Consider the following 14,105-nt stretch of genomic DNA (forward strand, 5'->3'; position numbering starts at 1 on the left):
ATTAACGTAACGGTCATGTTTTATGACTGTGGGAGGAAGCCGGAGTACCCAGAGAGAACCCCATGTTCACTGGGACATTATAAAATTTAAGGTGAATGTACCTGTTGGTATCATGAAGCTGTTGCTTTACTTATTCTACTATGACAGACTCCAGTTGATGTTACTGTTTTACTTTAACTAGATGCAAGCGGCAGCGTTCTGGATCACCTGATTGATTTGTGTTTTTTTAGGCAGACATTGTTGCAGTAATCAATGCGACTAAAGATAAACGCATGGATGAGTTTCTATAGGTCTCGCTGCAACATTAGAACATTTTATCCTGGAGATGTTCTTCAGGTGACAGAAGGTCGACTTTGTAACCGTCTTTGTGTGGCTCATAAGGTTCAGGTCAGAGTCCGTCGCTACCCCCAGGTTCCCAGCCTGATCTCTGGTTTCCAGCTGTAGTTGCTGAAGCTGTGAGTTGACTCTAGATTGTTCCTTTTCAGGTCCAAAGATGATAACTTCAGTTTTGTTTCCGTTTCAGCTGGTTAAAGTTGTGAAACATCCATTGGTTTGTTCTAATGATCTACTCCACGTGTGTCAAACTCAAGGACCCGGGGACCAAATCTGGCCCGCCATAGCTTTTTATGTGGCCTTTTATACTCCAAATTATAAGACTGCAAAACTCATTCAAAGTTCACACAAAATCTACAGATTCTCACGTTTTCTCTCTGATTTTTACTGCAAATCTTTCTCAAAACTGGCCAAAAACATCTGGTCTGAGTGACTCCTGCCTCAGCCTGACTTGATATGAAGTTGTACTCCGTGATCAGTACGGCGATCAATAAAAGATCACGTTTAACATCACAAATTAGTACAAATATCATACAAATTCCATACAAATATTTCTAAATTAGAATCACAAAATCCTGGCTGGACTGATCGGTGTGAAAAGATGCTCAGTATTATTTAATCTTAAGAAACCCTTATTGGATGCTGAAACAAACGGGTATTTCCTGCGTACAGCCTGAGCTAATAGCATATAGACATTAAATGCCGCCACTCAGCTCTGTGCCGCTTTGTGTTGGTGGATATAAACACTTTCTCTAGGTTCATAACTTTCTGTCTGGTTCACCATCCAGACAACAATACCTTTGATTGTTCAGTGTTGCTGCCATACTGCCTACTTAACGGAGGGCTGCCATTGTCGTGGCTTTTGTTCTGTTGAAAGTTTACCCAGAGGACTTTGAAACAGCCAACAAAAGCTGGCCCATATACACAGCGGAGAATGAATGGGAAGGCATCATATAAGCTGCGAAGACATCTACTGGCACGCATGAGAAGTGGGATTCATTTGAGCCTCAGCGTTCGTCACTGAGACGAGATGAATGAAGGCGACAGCCGTGGAAATGCCTCAGATACCTGCATCCTGTTGTTACCAAAACTGACGCGTTGAATTTACTGTAAAGTTGGGTTTCATTGGGAAAACGAAGTAAAAAAGTCGCATTTGGTGCGAGCAATTAAGGTTCTTTTGTCTTTGTCACGTTTTAATTAGTTTTCCCTTTTTGTTTTTTTGCCCCATTCAGCGTAGCTTCACTGACCTGTTAAATGAGGGCGGAGGGTTATGGGGGGCTCGCAGACGGGGGGCAAAATTAGGCGATTATTTTTAACAGCTTCCCACAGAGGACGGCTCATAACGACGTGGGAGCACGCCGAAGCAGCGCTGCGCCTGGCGCAACGTTTGGGTTTGTTGTCCCTCCATCTTGCTTTCTGAGTAAAACTTTGTATGCCGGTTTGGAAAAGTGGTTTTTAGGCGGGAAGATGCCGGAGACGAAGGAACGGGAGAAACTGGCCGAGGTCATCAGTCAGTGGAACAGCGACAGACTGGACCTGTTTGAGATCAGCCAACCTGACGAGGTGAGACCAGTCAGGATGCCACACATCAAACTACAAAACCACCGTTTTATCTTGATCTGTTAAACTCGTGCCACACTCAGTGAGTTATACTGATATTTATAGACAGCATTATTCGAATAATATTATTGTTATGTGAAAAAACTTAAAACAGAACATCTTGATCCCAGTTTTCATTCAATTGAAAAGAGATTAATCGGTGCATAAGGTGTATATCTTTAATTTCCTCGCTGTGGGACAATAAATGATATTTTAAAACGGTGCCTTTCAAAACTATTCCAATGGTATTTAGCTTTGGACTTTGACTAGGACATTCTAGCCCGACTGGAGATGTTATGGGCTGTTGTCTCGGTGGTAGGTGAACCTCCACCCCAGTCTGAAGCAAGCGGTCCCCCTAGCATGACACTACCACCACCGTGTCACACATGGTGATGTCCTTGGTCTTCATGCTAGTGTGTGTTTACTGCTTTTCTCCAAAAACAAAAAACAAAAAAAAACCTCAGAGACCTTCAAGTAAAAACTGGATCAGACACTGAGACGAAAATACACACATTTGGCCTTAATCGCTTAAATGAGTATTTTAAAAGCGACCCTTTTGGAGGCTTTTCAGTGACTGTCTGTGTTCTAACAGAACCTGGCGTTTCACGGCGTGATCCGCTTCTCCTTCGAGGATCACGAAGAAGAAGGCAGCGTGGCCACAAAGTGCCTGCGGGTTTGCAGCACCTCGACGACTCGCGAGGTGATTGAGACGCTTTCAGAGAAGTTCAGGCCGGACATGAAAATGCTGTCGACAAAATATTCTCTCTATGAGATCCACGCAGATCAAGGTAAGATCGCCATGCTGGTGGTAACTTGCTCCTGGATAACTGAAGCTGCTGTTTCTACCCCTGACTCTGCTGTTCCTCCGTTTCCTACATGGACATGCATGTTTTAGGTTCCTACAGCAGTAACCAATAACCTTCTGAATTGAGCCGGTTGCATTGCTAATGGATTAATAATTAATTTATTCATGAATCATCTTCCAGCCTGTTGTGTGTTCCAGCCACACAAACTGTTTGTGGTGAAGTTATGACAGATATTAATCTGCTTTGAGATTATGTCTAATCTCATGCTACACTGTGCAGACGCTCTGTCTGCACAGATTAGATTAAACATAAATGTCTAATGTTAAATTACTGAGATCACTTGAAGATGCTTCAACATGTTGCTTCAAAAGTATTTCTGAGTGCTTCACACAACGTACTGGTGATCTTATTATTCATCGCCTCTTTAATATATATGACGAGTTTGGTGATGTCACGATGTAATAACTTTTATTTTGTTCATTTGTGTCGTGAAGCGTCACGAGCCGCTAATTCTGATTTGTTCTACTTTAGTTTCTTATTTTGTTTCTCATCTTTTATTCTGTGTTGTTCTCTGGTGTTTATGAGTGAATGAACAACCAGGCTGTGTTGCAAAAACCAGACTCCTTTTGTAAACGCCATTTTATTATAATTAGAATTCATGTAGCAAAGGCGAGAGTCAAGAAAAGCGTCATATTCTGGTTTTCTTTCAAAGCTGTCCTTCCCCTACTTTTTTTTTTCTTCTTATAAGAGCGCAAGTTGGACCTGGATGAGAGACCTCTGGTCGTACAATTGAGCTGGACCTCGGACAACCGAGAAGGACAATTTGTGCTCAAAAAAGACCAGGAGAGATTGGAGGTAACCCTGCCGTCCAGTATGCTTAAAAAATAATAAAAGCTTCAATTAAATACTAAAAAAAAACATTCACCGATTAAAGATTCATTGTTAAACCTTTGACCTGCTTAGCAGGATTTGATCCAATTTTAATTTCTACTTTTTTTATAATTAGCTTTGAAAATATTTTTTTCCCAGCCTTTGGGAGGCCAGTCGGTGTAAGACGGGAGCTAACGATTTTAAAATAAAGACGAAATAAACTGAGGCTGCCGTTTCAACCTTTCTGTTACATTAGCAAGATTAGCATTGGATTTCCAGGCTCTGCTTATTTCTTCAACAGAGCAACTGATTGGCCTGTTTACCAGACTTTGCGAAACATTCCCAAAGCATGGATAGATGGACAAAAAAACCCACAGTGAGCTATTAAATTACTGTTTACGCTTTTTTACACCCATGCTTTGAATCTTCTTCCCTCAGTAACAGTATTCACTCTGAAGAGTGTTGCGGTTGGTATGACATAGTAACACTGAAGCATGCTTAGGATCCAATTTCCAGGGACAGAGCTGGAAATCATCTGACTGGTCCCTTGTTCAGATCATTAAGAAACCGTTTAATCTTTTAAACTTCAGCTCATTTTCACATGTAGCCATTATACATACGCTACCAATCGTCTCCGCTCATGTGTTTATTCATGAAGGAAAGTTATCATGAGAAAGAAAAAGGAGGCCTTCTTCACACCTTCAAGAGGACACTGTCAAGAAAAGGGAAAAAGAAAGAGAAAGGCCGAGCTGAGAGGGCGTCAGAGGGCGAGGACGGGTAAGTACTCACTTTTTGTTTGTTCAAGCTATCAGAATAACATCTTTTTTTTAAATCAACGCCCAGACCAGCTGAAGATCTGCTGAACAACAGTGACTGCTCGTCCAGCCTTGAGCCTCTGAGACGTTGCAAAGAAAAGAAAAGAAATCAGATTCTTGAAGGTGATATAAACAGCAGATACATTTGTTTCACAGGTGTACACCGTGAAGCTTATTCATTTCATCTTTAATTCACTCAGACTCTTCAGATCAATCTGGATTACCGGTTACAGTAGAGATCTGTGACGATGGTGAGTCTGAATCACAGCCTCTGAAGGCGTTGCTGCTGCTGCGTGTTTGTGATGTTGTCCTCCTGCCCCCTGCTGGCGCCTCGTACGTTTCAGCCGAGGAGCCCTTCCTGTCCGCAGTCATAAATTACAGCAACAGCTCCACGGTTCATTTCAAGCTGTCCCCCGCTTACATCCTCTACGCTGCGAGTCGCTTCGCCCTGCGGCGCCGGCGCAGCGGAGGCTCTCCGTCTTCTGCGAGCCCGCACCCCGTAACGTCCATCACAAACAAAATGGCGACCATGATGGGAAAGGTCATCCAGGCGAGTTCATGAAAACCTTTGTTACAGCGCACGTAAATTTGTAGTTTGTCGGCCTCTTCCTATTTGGTTAGTTTGATCTGTTTCCAATCTAAAACGGTGGGGAAACATAAAACATTTTACCCAGAATTCACTCTGTTGTTGAATTTAAACACCTTGGCTTGTTATTAGCTACATCATCAACTTAAATTTCACCAAGTTCCTAAAAAGATGGGCTAAGGTTTTTGTTGTTGTTGATCTTGCCAAAAGTACATTGGGAAAATAAATAAATAAAATAAAGTAAAATAAACAAATAAATAATAATAATCACCACTATCCATGACGATTTGATAAACATATACAGACAATTTCAAAAACAATAGAGTAATAAATATATGCATTACATACCATTATACATTTGTATACAAATTGAATACTAGATGCAGCATTAATGATGACTGTAAAATACAATTTTGTTTACTTTCTTTGGACAGAAAGCTTTCTCTGTTAGTACTCATCATTACCATCTGATTTTAAGACATTTTAAAATGTTTACTTCATGTCTTAAGAACGATTACATTTAATATTGTAATTGTTTCGATTCAGTTGAGTCTAACTTTTCGTTTCAACCAACATTTGAAGGGCTTTGTCTTTGCAGAGTAGCTTTGGTAATAAACACTGTGATGCTGACATTAGATTGACTCGCATCTGTCCCTGTCAAGTAAACAATGAAAATAAAAACTAAAAACATTTTGAAAATGGCAGAACTTCACAGTTGAACATTTGCAAGCTTGCTAAAACCAATCTGTCGCTTTGATTGGCTCTACAGAGGCACCAGGCCATCACTGGGGTTCTCGCCTTCTGGTTGGCCAATTCCTCGGAGCTGCTGAACTTTCTGAAGAACGACAAAGACCTCGGCCGGCTCACAAAGCAAAGTCAGCTGGATCTGTCCCATCAGGTGCACAACGCCTACAGGTACAGACGGATGGACGAACACGGACCTCTGACGCCGCAGGCTTGTCATTTTGCAAACAATCTGTACCAACAGGAAGCATTTTGTTGCTGCAAAAATAAAGTTTTTTGATGCCTTTCCACACTTTGAGCAGCGGAATAGTAATGTGTGTATTTACTGGTGATTACAACACGGCTTTGTCGACGTCACGATAGAAGCCGGTGTTGTTCGCCACAGAGTGAGCATCTGTGGGGGAAAAAAGAAATGAGCCTAAAACACGACCATGAGGAACGCCATGATGAAGCTGCATGTTGACTTAGAGGCCATTTTAAGATTACTTTTCACTTCATCAGAGTGTAACTCCTTAAACAGATTACGTTTTAACAATCAGATGAACAGAACCTTGTATCTTTGTCCAGATGGATTAAATACCAACAGGTATCTTTTGCTTGTTTGTTTGTAGCTTCCTGCTCCGTTGCCTGCAGAGAGAGTTGAGGAAACATCTACCAACTTTCCTCACCGATCCTGAGCGACACGGCGCTCTCCCGGCCGGCATAGGCACGTTTTAGAAAAGAAATTGATCAAAGTAGATAATTCAGCAGATTAAGATGTCGTGACGTCTTTCGGTCTGACCGCAGAGATGGTGTTGGACACCTTGATGAACGCCATGTCCCTTCTGCGCCGGTGCCGCGTCAACCCGGCCCTCACCATCCAGCTCTTCTCTCAGCTCTTCCACTTCATCAGCGCCTGGCTGTTTAATCAGCTCATGGCGCCAGAACCCGGCACGCCGGGCCTGCGCTCTCACTACTGGGGGGCCGCACTGCGTCAGAGGCTGACCCCCATCAAGGTCTGGGCGGAGAGGCAGGGCCTGGAGCTGGCCGCTGACTGCCATCTGGGACACATAACGCAGGTCTGACACCCCGCTTGGCTAAATAATTGCTGCTTCCTCCTATCAATATGTCAATTTATTGTTTTTTTTGTTTGTTTTTTTTCGTGGTTGATTCTGTCTCCTTGGATGCTAAAATAGTATTGCCTGGCTTGTTACTAGGCGACCGCGCTCCTGACAATGAGTAAGTACTCGGCTTCGGACGCTAAGGACATCCAGACTTCCTGTTTCAAGCTGAACTCCCTGCAGCTGCGCATGTTGATGGACGGGTACATGTACGGACCCAGCGAGCCTCAGATCCCCCCCGTGAGTAGTCCTCTACTTCGCTGACCCACACCACCCACAGATGTCACTGTCAAAAAGGACAGAGTTTGTATTTTTTTCAGACTGTAAACAAAACCATAAGAGGTTTCCAGCAAGGGTTTTTGAAACTGGCCGAAGCTCCTGGCTGTGCTCATTGATTTAATAGCATGAATAATTAATAGTTACAATGACCGATGTAATGATGCATAATACATGAAGGACATTAGTGCTTTGGCTTCGAGTGGACAACTTGTACAGCTTCCTGCTTAAAGTGTTCACACCCCTTGAATTTTTCCCACGTTGTGTAAAATTACAGCCACACACTTCTGGTTGTTTTCTTTTTTTAGGTTTTAAAGTGTCAGACTAACACAAACATGTGCATAATTGCAAAGCAGATGGAAACATTTCGTTTTTTGTTTTCTTTCTTTCCTTTTTTGCAAATTACAGTCTTAAAAGTGTGGGGTGCATTTACTCTGATAGTTCAAAATAAAAGCCAGTGAAACCAAATGTCTTCAGAAGGACAATATGCACACTTGTGTGTATTTTTATTTTAAAATAAACATTTTGCGAAGGACACAGAAAATTAACGCTGCACACCTTCCTCATTGAGAAGCACAGTGGTGGCAGCATCATGCTGTGGGAGCGTGTTTCTTCAGTCTCTTACTCAGAATCATCGCAGGCGGATTGGGTGTCCCCCATGTGGAGGGAAACATGACATCCGCATCGACTCTTTCCTGACATATTGCTCCCTCGCTGTCACTCCTGGTGCAGGACTTGACGGATGCCGTGGCGAAGGCTGCCAAGGCCTTGGCCGATAACCTGATTCGCAGCGAAGGTGGCGAGCTTCGGCTGACGGAGAGCCTCGACCTGCTGCTTCCTTTCCTGCTGCCGCAGGGAGGATACTCCTGTGAGATGCTGAGAGGAGTCCCGCAGGGGTTCAGAGAGTTTCTGGAGCCAATCTGTCAGAAAGGTGGGGGAGACCTTGGATTCAGACGCCAGAGTTGGACCGTACTTTAGTCTGAACATATTGGTTAGTTGCGTTATATTCCGTCTTGCAGGTCTCTGCTGTTTGACGCCTGTGGCTCATTCCCAAGGAGACTGGACGGCGCATTTTAGTGAAAACACACACACTGATGGGGATTTTTACTTGGTAAAGAGAACCGAGACTCCAGATGGTTTATGTTTTAACAACTAACGATTATTTTAGTAATCGATTAGTCTATCTTTTATTCTCACGATTAATTGTTTATCTATGGTTTATGAATACTGTACAGCACTTTGGTACAGTTAATATCTGTTTTTAAAGTGCTTCATAAATAAAATTGACATTGACATAATTGGATTTTAAAAAATTGGCACGTTCTGTAGATTTTTCATTTAGACACTTAAGCTTTGCCTGTACAATATTAGAAATAAATAATTCAAGTCCTTTTTTTAAATAAGAAAGTGAAGATTTTATTGCCTAAAATGCAATAACAGCAGTCCTTGACTATATGTTCGATCATTCACAGCAAAGGATATTACAAATGTAGAGTAGTAATAATCTGCCGATTGTTTTTTGGTTTAAACAACTAATTACCAGCTAGCAAAAGAACTTAGGAATATTTTTACAGAATTTTAACTTTGTGAATCTAAAACTAAGCCACTTGAGGAGTACAAAGGTTGTTTTTTTTTCTATCTTAAATGCAAAATGTGTATATTTTTGTACAGATTTAACTTAATTACTGCTTTGGTTGTTTTTCTCTCAGCAAGTTGCCTTTTTTGGAGTCTCTACTCTTCAGTTAAAGATTAATCGATTACAAAATTAGTTGACAATTATTTCAACAACCGATTAATCACGATTAATCCAACTAATCGCTCCAGCCCCAATTTTTAAACACTAACTTATGCTTCTTTTGTACGTCTTTTTTTTTGTCAGGCAGCGCACAGGCAGCCCGAGGTTGAGAACATCACTTTGCACAAGCCTCTGAACAGCGGCATGGGAGTCAGTATTGTAGCAGCCAAGGTGAAATCAGTTTAAACATGAAAACTTTCTACGATGCAGCGACTCGTTGAGTGAACAACCTGTCATGTTGTGCCGCAGGGAGCAGGCCAGAGTAACCTCGGGATCTACGTCAAGTCTGTGGTCAAGGGAGGACCCGCCGAAATGGTGAGACTGTGACACTTGTCTCATTCGGCTTTCACTCCAAGGAATATTTTGTTTTATGTTTTGTTTTTTGTTTTTTAACGAGATAAGAAATGAAGACGTGTCTTTACTGCGTTTAGAGCGGGAGGCTGGCAGCTGGAGATCAGCTGCTCAGTGTGGACGGTCACAGCCTGGTCGGACTCAGCCAAGACAGGTAGATACATCTGACAGCAAGTACAGCACAAGGGTTGGTTCATGATTTGCAGACAGGATATTTATGTGCCCTGAAATAAATTGCTTAATTTGTGTCATTATTACATAAAAATCTGTTTCTATGGTTCTAACACTTAGTTTGTCTGGTTAAAGTCATGAAGAGCTAATGTCCGGGCAACGTTTCTCCAACACACAGTGAAAGTTTTTAGCATAAAGTATCTATTAACGCTTCTGGCCAGGACCGGATGCAACTTCAGAATTTTTAAATATTACAGTATTACATAAAAAAAAAAATATATATATATATATATATATATATATATATATATATATATATATATATTATTAAAAAGCCCTTTCTAAAGGCCCAGCGTCTGACCGTTTGCTTCTAGGTAAACCAGAGGCACTCAAATAACACTGTGTGCCTTTAGCATTTAAATGTCTAAAATAGAGAGAAATACATGATTATCATCTTGTGTTGCTAACAATAGTAAGAACCAAAACAATTAACATATCCGTTACAGCTAACTACTGTGTATTGTTAGCGGTAGCGCCACATTAGCTTTCATAAACCTCTTTGACTCATTTAGCGCAGCCGCCATCATGATGCGCACCGGCCCCGTCGTCAGCTTACAGGTGGAGAAGTTTGCGGCGAGCTATCGAGGTCTCGGCAACCTACTGAACGAATCGCCCCCGGAAAACGAAACGAGCAGCAGCCATTTAAGACTGGGTAAGGATACCTCACTTACACAGTTTCTTTCTTAAGTTTTTTTTTTTTTTTTACATTTTAGGACCTGATTTGAACCTTTTATTGCCTCACAAGATGGCGTTTCCGCGCTGTACTGCGTTGTGGATCTCAGCCCCTCGGAGAGAAACCAGGGAGGCCACAAAAGAAAGATGCAGAAATACCGACAGCTTTACCGCTCCAACCCCAACGTGACCTGTGGGTGACCTTTCTGTTCATGACTTTTTAGTAGCTTCCGGTTTGTAAAGTCCATGTAATGCGTGAAAAAAGGGCAGCTCCGCATTCGTTTGCTCTCTCCCTGCACCAGCTGGCTTTTGCCCGGAGGACGGAGGTGAACTCTTTGACCGCGGCATGAGAGGAAACGGCTTTTCATCCGTTTCCAGCGACAACCTTAACGCCGATGTGAGGATTTTAGACGTTGAATTTATTTTTTTTTTCATGTTCTCCCCTTACAATCTCACTTTTGTTTGCTACCTTCTTCCAGACGCATCCCAGAGAATACCTGACGCTGCCGAACCCCAAGTCCAAGGACAAGTCCGTTTTTGAGCCGATGCGGTCGACGCAACCGTTTACGATGGCGGTGACGCCTTCCAGTGAGCAGAGCGACAGCAGGAGAGGCTTCATGGTATGTTGACGCAACTCTTTGACAAAAACACTTACTCAGCATTCCTTGCTCTTGTTTTTCACATTTTGAAAGAATTGACAAACCTGAATGTGTCTCATTTTAATTTTATGCCAAGAAACGTCTAGAAAACTGCAAAACAACCAAATCAAGGTTAAAAACTACAGGAGAGGAAAAATATTTGCGAGTACGCTGCATATCGCATTATGAGCCCACTCAGCCACCGTAGAAGGCGTCTCACCCACTGTATGTATTGAGGAAAAGCCAGGCAGTTAAGCTACATGCTAATACATGCTAATTTGAGTTACTTTATACACAAACCTGTTTTTGTTAAAACATAAACCGATGGAATTCGATACAGTAGGAAACTTTATGGTATTATTTGAAACAAATGTTCTATTTGTTTACTCTGTTTTTCTCTTATCAGTCACACAATTTGAACAGAATCTGTAAACCGTTTGAATTGAAAAACTGGTTTCTGAATTAAAAAACAGTTTCTGAATCGATTCGTTCCCCCAAAAATTGACATCAAATCTTGTGTTCACTACAAACCCACGTGTTTAGAGTTGCCTTTGATTCATAGTAACTGGAACAATAGTCAACGTGTTTCATGTGTACTTGTTTGATGATTTTGACGATGGCTTTTGACAAAATGTAACGTCTGTTGCAGTTTAAAGTGCTGTTATGAGGTGACGCACTTTAAACTGCCCTGTTGCTGAATTGTATGAATAAATCTACATTCAGGTGTGTGAATCTCTGTTAAAGTCTCTCTGTCCTCCCATGTAGCGTCACGCTGTGTCTCAGGAGAGCTTGTGTGCAGACGGTGGAGGCCCCCTGCTGGGCCAAAAGCAGAATGCGTGCACGCAGAGGAGCCGGAGTTCCAGTCAGTCGACAAATTTCTGCCGATCCGTTGCTCTCCGCTCAAGCGTTTCTACACACGACATCCCATCCGACCACAAACAGTCGAGTCCGGCCGACTTCTGGAGGAACCCGTTTTCGCAGCGGGCCGTTCCTACGCCGTCGGTCCGGCCGATACGCATCGACATTCCCGTCGCCAGAGCAGGCGGCGTGCAGTCAAACCCTCCTCTCACCACCTTCCAGCAGAGCCCCTGTGTGCTGAACCGGCTCCGTAAAGCCAGTGAGCAGAGAAAAAGTTCCCCAAGCCCAGCATGTCCATCATCAGCGGCCAAGGCGCTGCTCCAGCCCTCGGGTCTCTGGCAGCAGCAGAGGTCAGAAAAACCCCAAGTGTGCATCACTCCAACGAAGCGCGTTTCCTTCCAGGAGCCTCCGTCCGAGCGGAAGGCCCAGAGCGACACCCTGGTGCTGCTGTGTGACCCCTGGAGGCGGGAGGCCCAGGAGGCGCTGGAGAAGCAGCAGAGGCTGGAGGCGATGGAGCGGCTGGAGAGGGAGACGCAGCAGCTCCGAGCCAAGGAGCAACGGAGCACCGAGGAGGACGACAGGCTGCAGAGGCTGGACCTGGAGTGGAGGTTTCAGAAGAGGCTGCAGGAGATTCAGCAGAGAGGAGAGGAAGAGGAAGAGGAAGATCTGGACGTCATGGCGATCCTGCAGCAGCTGGACAGAACATCAGAGGTTAAGTGGATTATGTGAAATCAACTTTTTTGAGCTTCACATCGTGTTATAACGTTTTCCTGGAGTGTCGCCTTGGTTCTTTCATGTTTGAGAAATCCTTCAATCTCCATGGCAACCATTCAGCCATGCAAAACGTCTGGGTGGACCTAGCTCCACCTTCGAGATGCAGGTCCTCTGCAGTTTCCGAGCTTCCGCATTACAGAGCCCGACTCCTCCACTCAGCTCCTTCAGACTAGCCAGCAGCAATTGGCAAACACCTGGTGGAACTGAGCATCTGCTGAGGTCATTATAGGAGCTACTTCTCACTGCAATGCTGGTAAAAATGTTGTGAAAGGGTTAATAGAGGATCCACGTTGTGATGACTTCATGAAGGAGGGATTTCAGGAAGAGCAGGAGTTTCTTAAAGAGACAGAAGCCATTTTTAAGAAATTAAATTTTAAGAAATTTAATTTCTTAAAAGAAATTAAATTCCAAATTTAATTTCTTTTAAGTCATGTTTGATGTATGCAGCAGTTTTATAACAACTGAAGGTAACATAGGTACTTGATTGTGCCACAAAACAGCATTATGAGCCTGGAAAATATATAACAGCCTCTTTTGAAGAACAAACGTCACATTTCAGTGTTAGAATATTGGGATGTGATGGAAAACTTTTAAAGTTTATAAAACAGTGAATGCGGCATTGGAACATATTCTAGAGATTATTATTAATCTATCCAGCGACTTTTATTCAAAAGCAAACTTTCCCTCACTCACATCTGATTTTAATTCATTTATTACACTTTGCTAAATACAGCAAGCATTTTAAAAGAAAGGGTGACCTAAATCTTGATTTTATTGACCAGAATTGACAAAATTTTCTTCCAAATGTTTTGACTGTAGAATTTACACATCCTTTCCCATCAACAGATCTGACTATGTGTTTGTTCTATTAAAGGATGACACTATTTATTGTTGAGTTGGTAAAATGTTGTTTTTTTTTTTTTTCCAGCCCTCGAGTTAATTTTACTTTATGATTTTGGACCATTCAACAAGAAGTTTGGACTCCCCTGTTCTACTGGTTGAACATGTGGTTTCTTGCTTTATCGTGACATTCTTCATGTTTTTATGCTTCAAGATCAAGATTGGATCCGTCGGAAACATCAAGAGGAAACAAAACGAGGAGGAAAAACACGGCGGGAATCAGCATTCCTACAAGCAAGAAGGAAAACCAGGTGAAGAGAACCATCAGAATATTAAAGGAAATTCCAGATTTTTATTCTGCCATTCAAAAATTCATTTTATTTAGAAAATAGCATTCTTCTATGTTTTTGGCAGGTCAGAGAAAATGGACTGAAAGCAGCGTCAGATGAGTGAGTTTACACTTTGAAGCTCGTTTAGGGTCCAGAACATGTTCAGCATTCACAAATGCTAAAAAAAATTAAAAACTTATCCCTGAGTAATACAGATTCTCAGACCGTATGCATGAAACACAACAACTTGCTTGTGTCCGTGAAAACCACTCATTTCAAGTATCTCTGTGGTTTTGCATTAGCAGGAAACCGGCGGAGAAAATCAAGATGGCGTCGGCTCCTGAGAAGCTCACATTCAGGGAGCATCGGCGTCTTTTCTCCCTGGCAACAAGCGCTTGAGTGAAGGTTCCTGGTTTTCTCAAAGAAAACCTTTGAACAGAAGTGGAAAAAAAACAACAAAAAACAAACAATAAAGCATAATTTTGGAT

General features: G+C 42.5%; 1 protein-coding gene across 6 annotated transcripts; it reads left to right on the top strand.

Moving 5' to 3' along the window:
* Positions 1-1,017: 1,017 nt before the first annotated feature.
* Positions 1,018-14,077, top strand: afdnb (afadin, adherens junction formation factor b). 6 transcript variants are annotated; one of them, XM_015031683.1, is made up of 24 exons: positions 1,020-1,896; positions 2,525-2,720; positions 3,487-3,593; positions 4,267-4,385; positions 4,452-4,546; positions 4,624-4,674; positions 4,768-4,973; positions 5,779-5,924; positions 6,365-6,459; positions 6,540-6,811; positions 6,950-7,093; positions 7,862-8,060; positions 8,149-8,240; positions 9,009-9,095; positions 9,174-9,239; positions 9,356-9,429; positions 10,019-10,158; positions 10,252-10,371; positions 10,481-10,575; positions 10,658-10,798; positions 11,582-12,385; positions 13,503-13,603; positions 13,705-13,737; positions 13,920-14,077. In XM_015031683.1, the coding sequence occupies exons 1-24, from the start codon at positions 1,801-1,803 to the stop codon at positions 14,014-14,016; spliced, it is 3,576 nt and encodes a 1,191-aa protein (XP_014887169.1). In that variant the 5' UTR covers positions 1,020-1,800; the 3' UTR covers positions 14,017-14,077. The 6 variants fall into 6 exon arrangements, with proteins under 6 accessions (XP_014887168.1, XP_014887167.1, XP_014887171.1 ...); XM_015031682.1 differs by having other exon boundaries at positions 1,018-1,896; positions 4,624-4,973; positions 13,503-13,599; positions 13,681-13,737; positions 13,923-14,015; XM_015031686.1 differs by having other exon boundaries at positions 1,019-1,896; positions 4,624-4,973; positions 13,503-13,599; positions 13,703-13,737; positions 13,923-14,015.
* The last annotated feature ends 28 nt before the right edge of the window (positions 14,078-14,105 follow it).

This window comes from Poecilia latipinna, unplaced genomic scaffold, assembly GCF_001443285.1.
Source record: "Poecilia latipinna isolate Pla-1442-1.1 unplaced genomic scaffold, P_latipinna-1.0 Scaffold215, whole genome shotgun sequence".
Classification (NCBI taxonomy): Eukaryota; Metazoa; Chordata; class Actinopteri; order Cyprinodontiformes; family Poeciliidae; genus Poecilia; species Poecilia latipinna.

What these genes read in the sequence shown, in the direction of transcription:
- afdnb (XM_015031680.1), top strand. Translation starts at nt 1,801, where the DNA reads ATGCCGGAGACGAAGGAACGGGAGAAACTGGCCGAGGTCATCAGTCAG. An exon ending in CTGATGGGGATTTTTACTTG is followed by an intron (nt 8,241 to 9,008) that starts GTAAAGAGAACC and finishes TTTTTTTGTCAG; the next exon opens with GCAGCGCACAGGCAGCCCGA. An exon ending in CTGAAAGCAGCGTCAGATGA is followed by an intron (nt 13,738 to 13,922) that starts GTGAGTTTACAC and finishes TTGCATTAGCAG; the next exon opens with GAAACCGGCGGAGAAAATCA.